The sequence below is a fragment of the Papio anubis genome, chromosome 16, assembly GCF_008728515.1.
Source record: "Papio anubis isolate 15944 chromosome 16, Panubis1.0, whole genome shotgun sequence".
Classification (NCBI taxonomy): Eukaryota; Metazoa; Chordata; class Mammalia; order Primates; family Cercopithecidae; genus Papio; species Papio anubis.
The window spans coordinates 20,726,225-20,732,224 of record NC_044991.1 but is presented as its reverse complement, the minus strand read 5'-3'; the positions used below and the strand labels follow the sequence as shown (position 1 = coordinate 20,732,224).

Below are 6,000 nucleotides of genomic sequence, written 5' to 3'. Positions count from 1 at the left end.
TGTGGTGGTGGGCGCCTGTAGTCCCAGCTACTTGGGAGGCTGAGGCAGGAGAATGGTGTGAACCTGGGAGGCAGAGGTTGAAGTGAGCCAAGATCACGCCACTGCACTCCAGCCTGGATGACTGAGCGAGACTCCATCTCGAAAAAGAAAGAAAGGAAAAAATAAAGGGCTGGGTATGGTGGCTCACGCCTGTAATCCCAGCACTTTAGGAGGTCGCGAATGGCGGATCATGAGGTCAGGAGATGGAGACCATCCTGGCTAGCATGGTGAAACCCCATCTCTACTAAACAATATAAAAAATTAGCCGGGTGTGGTGGTGGGCGCCTGTAGTCCCAGCTACTTGGGAGGCTGAGGCAGGAGAATGGTGTGAACCTGGGAGGCGGAGCTTGTAGTGAGCCTAGATTACGCCACTGCACTCCACCCTGGGCGACAGAGCGAGACTCTGTCTCAAAAAAAGAAAAAAAAATCAACTAGGCATGGTGGTGCATGCCTGTAGTCCCAGCTACTGGGGAGGCTAAAGTGGGAGAGTTGTTTGAGCTCAGGAGGTTGAGGCTGCTGTGAGCCATGACCACTCCACTGCTCTCTAGCCCAGGTAACAGAGCAAAACTGTCCCAAGGAGTTTACCAGTTATACCTCAGAACCAGTCTTTAGGATGTTATCACCACCATAAGACAAAATGAGGAGGTCGGATGGGAAACAATAGGATGTTGAAAGTTCTTCCTACTACAAGGGAAGAGTGAGAGCCAAATTTACTCTTGAGTTTAATACATACTGAAGGGAATGAGATTTATGGTTAGATATTAACCGTCATTACTGGGTCCCAGCTTATTTTTAGGAGTTTGTGAATAGATTTGTATGGCTACTCTTAGTCATAGACATTCTCTTTGTTCAGTGGCTTTTAAATTCCTGAGACTTAATCTTCTGGAAGTTGAGAACGGGAGAGATTTAGTGCAAAATGATCAAAACCCCCAACACCTAAGCCATTTTGTGTTTTTCTGTGCTTTCCCCTATGTATAGGATAGGCTGGGGCAGGGGGTTGGTGGTGTTGGTGGAGTTTGTGTGTTTTAGGATTTGGATTAAAGGCCTTATTGCCTTCACTATTGAAAAAAGAAGATTGGATTATCCAGAGAGAGACATTGTCCTATAAGTAAAAATGTGTCGGAAGTATTGCTTCCCAGAATACTAGCTTGACTGCAGCTAGGATCTTCCCTAATTAAAAGAAAGCTTACCCCCTAGCTCCGAGTGTAATTTGTTCTGAAGTATGTTTTATGGAAATTATGATTAATAACTTAGTCACATTACTAACCTGGTTCAATGGGACTGAGGCTGCGTATGCAAATAGGCTGGCTTGTATTGGTTTTGCATACCCATAGCTGCACCTGTTACCTATAAGGACCATACCCTGTGTGGTTCAAATCAAAGAATGAGTTAATCCTGTGAAGTCTCTGGAAATGTGAAATTGTGGGCTTTTGTCCTTCCTTGAGGGTCTAGTAGAGCTGACACAGACTTTCAGTTCTGTAATTGGACTGGGTGCTCATGTATTTAGAAATAACGTGTGTACTTGTTACAGCAGAAGAATTGTAATGAAGTATAAAGAGACTGACCCTTGTCTCCCTTTTATTTTCATTGATAGCCAAAAGGTAGCATCAAGTGGAACAATCCAAAATAATATCACTTGTTATATACACATAAGTAAACATTTAAGGCAACAAAACAAAACAAAACACACTTAAGGTAATCCATTCTGTTGAGGAGACCAAAACTCAAATAAAGCACCTCATTGCCTTTAACTGGCTCTGTGGCAGTGAGATCATCATCCTTATGCTGGCTCACCTAGTGTCTCTCTCTCCCCTTTTCTCTCTCCCTCTCATCTCCCCTTGACTCTCCCCACTTCTCATCTTCTCTTTAGATTATGTGGTAGCTATCCTCAAGAGCTCATAGTGCCTGCCTGGATCACTGACAAAGAACTAGAAAGTGTAGCAAGTTTCAGGTCCTGGAAGCGCATCCCTGCCGTCGTCTACAGGTAAGTTAAACTGAACCAGTCCCAGCTTGGGCTGGTGCTGCTGCCTGCTACATATGGTCTGCTGCCTCTGCTGCTGCTGCTGCTAACCTGGGAAGGGTGGGGAGGATGGGGAGGGTTCAGAGAACTTGCTAGGCAAGGCTGTACTTCCTTATTGCTAAAGCTTCTCCTACAGTAACACATCAGTACTGACTGCATTCAGAACACTAGCTGGTAGTTCATTTGAAACAGCTAAGGAAGTTTTAGTTGTAAAGTGGCTGGACTTGCTATTTCAACATCCTTCTGACATTCTGTGAAGCTAATGTGCTTACTAAGCATTTAGTTTCAGCTGTTAGCAGGGCTTTTGGATTGAGAGATGAGTCTCTGAAAGTGATCATTGGGAATATAGAGTTAGCTCTGATTGTCTTTGTGGTTGAAACTTTGACATGTGGAAGAACTCTGTTTCAAGAGGAAGCATTTAGAGAAGAAGACTGGGGCATGACTAGATAGAAGATTTCAGTGATCAGAGGCATGAGAGCCAAGGGATGCAAGTTCTAGATGGGGATGGTGGCGTGGTGATGGAGCACAGATTTTGGAGTCATAGGTCTGAGTTCAGGTATATTCTTACACTCCTTGCTAAGGCACCTTGAATAAATTCCCTAACTGACTTCAGTCTGTTCCTAATGAATACAATGGGAATGATAATTCTTGTTTTGTAGATCTGTTCTGGTTCTGAATGAGGGCCTATAAACACTAAGCTTCTGTACCAACATTTGGATTAGGTTATATCTCTTGAGTGCTGCTTTTATAATTCAGTGAATATCTCAGTTCTTACAGAATCCTCTTAAGTTTTAAAGAAGTCCTTCCTTCTTATTCTGGAAATGTTTTGGATGTCATCTCTTTGTAATGTTTTCGTTCTCCATTTCATTTTCCCAGTTTGCCGGCTTTTTGGACTCTCCCTGAGTTGGGCCAATCCAGTGGCTTACAGTTAGAAACTTCATTCCACTGAAATATTGAGATTGTAGGAAGGGATTTGTCTGCTTGTGGAATTCCTACAGAGGTAACCAGCTTGTTCATTTAGTCTACTAAAGGCAAATTCTGATACCCACTCTGAATGGAGAGAGATGGAAAAGTATTTGCTTTGGCCCAGTGGAACCCATTACGTTTTCAGTCTCAATTCTCATCACTGTTGTTTTCAGACAGTCCTAGAAAAGTCAGTCACCAAATTTACCTGTCATTCAAGTGGTAAGCATGCTACAGGAACTAGAGAGTAGTGAAAGCTGAAGGGATTTATGAGTCTTATCAATGATCAGCTCAGCTGGAATGGGGAAAGCAGCCATTTGCTGCTCTGGCCAACAGCTGTGTTAGGTCAGCAGCCCTGGCATTTGCGGGGCTTGCTGACTTTGACCAAAAGGGGTAAGGTACTCTCATTTGCAGAATAAGAGGCTTTAGGTGAATTCTCCCTTTGGGAAGAGAAACTTAAGAGGGCTGGTTGAAGAAAAACTTCTTAGAATGTAATAAAAATGGAAGCCTTTTTTTCCCTTCTAAAATTTATTCTAGAGGGCATGCACCCTAGGTTTTCCCCCCTTTTTCTAGAGACACAAGGGGATATATAAATGAAAATTTTTATTTGCAGTTTTTCAGAGAAGTCTTTCAAAAGATCAGAAGTTAAAGTTCTTGGTGTAGTAATCCATGCAAAATCAGGCAGGTTTCCTGGAACTGGACTCTGTCTCAGAACATGTGTCTTGTATTGCTAAGATCCAAACTGGGTTGCTGTATTATTTGGGAGCTTTGTAAGGGGTGTGTGGAATAATGTTTGGGACCCTCCACCATGCTCTGCTTTGCCAGCCTAGGAGGCAGGATACCTGTGACTCTTGACATCCATTTCCTGTATTTAGTTGTCTGTAGACTGGGTCATGATTCCTGAGATTGCCAGCAGGAGTTACTTGACAGCACCATGCTGAACCAGTGCTTGATTAGGGCTTTGTCCTACTGTGATGAGAGAGCACTTAATTGGATTTATTACTGAAGGCAGAGATTGCTGTAACAACAGCAAGATGGTGTGAGGGGTGCCCATCTGTAGTGCAGTTCGCAACTTTTTCGTTTGTGCGTGTGGTCATTATTATAAACTCCTAGTTACTTAAGGGAGCTTGCCTAAAGCTAAGTTGGGGTTACTTAAAACAATTATGTTTCTATGTAAAATCGAAGCATTCTCGATTTTAGTAGTGAGGGCTTTATCTGTTGGACATCATAATTTTTATACTTTGCCTGGTTCTGTTAGTGATAGGAATGCATTCCTTCAGTGATTTTTTAACTGTAGCGTTTGAGTTATCTTTCATGTTGTCTGAAGCATTTTAGACTGCAGAAAACATAATTGTTTATTGCAATAGCCCAGTTGAAATCCAATAGCTCCTGTAATGTGCAGTGGCCCCTAAAACCCAAGATCCAGGCTGAAGAGTGCCACCTACTGCTCCTCTTGGGTATCGCTGGGAAGCATTGAAGAAGAGGATGCTCAGGAAAGGCCCAACCAGCCTCTTGTGCATGGTTTGGAGTCATTCAGCTCAGTGGTTGCCCAGTGCCTGTTATTTGCTAGGAGTCATTTTATAAAGAATCCTTGAGATTTTTTCTGTTTTGGCCCCATTCAACACGTGAACCAGTTGAGCATGTTGGCAATACACAAGTACTTATAGCTACTTGTCTCGTAGGGAGGGAGGATTTAAAAACTACAAGCAAACTGGTGATTTCAGTGGAATTTGATTAGTGCCAAATTTAATTTATTTGTGAGCTTTAGGATTAAAAACAAATTGTAGTACATTTTCATCGTCCCAAAAAACCCATTCACAGGGCACCCAATCACCCTAGCCCTGAATAATTAAGATGTCCAATGGATAAAGCCCCTGCTACTAAAACATAGAGTGCTTCAGTTTTATATAGAAACATAATCGTTATAAGTAACCCCAACTTAGAATTAGGCAAGCTCCCTTAAGTAACTAAGAGTTTATAATAGTCACCACATGCACAAATCTACTTTCGTCTTTATAGATTTGCCTATTCTGGATATTTCATGTAAATTTTCATACAATAAGTTGCCTTTTGTGACTGACTGACTTTCACTTGGCATAACATATTTGAGGTTCATCAGTGTTCTAGCCTGTATCAGAACTTCATTGCTCTTTACTGCCGAGTAATAGAAGTTTTCTAACTTTTTATTGGTTAAAATTGCCTAATTAGGAAAAGTCTGGGTTTTAATAGCACCTTAAAGTAGACTGTAATTTCTGGTCTGTCTTATTGGAAAAGGATATGTCAGAGTATGGTTTTCTGAGGTTGATGCTCTTCTTCTCTTTCTGTGAGCCCTAGGAAGGGTAGCTGGCTCATTGAGCTATCTGCCTATTATAAGAGCAGTTTGTGACTCATGAAATCTCAGGATTTTTTTTTGTAAAGGATTTTTGTAAAGCAATTTACTGTGGGCCAGGTAAATGTTTTATTCCCAGAGGCAGGCTCTTGGTTCAGTATTAAAAAGGTAGCAGATTTCACTATTGGGTAGCAGAATTAGTGTAGTATCTGTAGATTAAGTTACGAATGTTTATTTTTGCTAAGAGTACGCATTAATTTTTTTTGTCGGTTTTTGGAAATGGAGTCTTGCTCTGTCACCCAAGCTGGAGTGCTGGAGTGCAGTGGCACAATCATAGCTTTTTGCAGCTTCAGCCTTCTGGGTTCAAGGGATCCTTCCACCTCAGCCTCCTGAGTAGCTGCGACTATAGGCATGTGCTACCATGCCCGGCTAATTTGTAAAAACTTTTTTATAAAGATGGGTTCTCACTCAGTTGCTCAGGCTGGTCTTGAAACTCCTGGGCTCAAGCAATCCTCCTGCCTCAGCCTGTCAGAGTGCTGGGATTGCAATGTGAGCCTCCCTGCCTGATCCGTTAGTCATTTTTTGGTAACTTTACAGGGATCTCTGTGATGTTACGATCATTGAGAAAGACACACAGGTTTTGTTGTTC

The 6,000-nt window shown here is 42.2% G+C and overlaps 1 protein-coding gene across 15 annotated transcripts in view; it reads left to right on the top strand.

Annotated features, from left to right (window-relative positions):
- MTMR3 (myotubularin related protein 3) overlaps positions 1 to 6,000 on the top strand; it is a 147,198-nt gene that overhangs the window by 116,924 nt on the left and 24,274 nt on the right. For all 15 annotated transcript variants that reach the window (XM_017945221.2, XM_017945219.2, XM_017945222.3 and 12 more), the window contains one exon: positions 1,910 to 2,023. In XM_017945221.2, the coding sequence (XP_017800710.2) occupies positions 1,910 to 2,023 (114 nt within the window). The remainder of the gene's footprint in view (positions 1 to 1,909; positions 2,024 to 6,000) is intronic.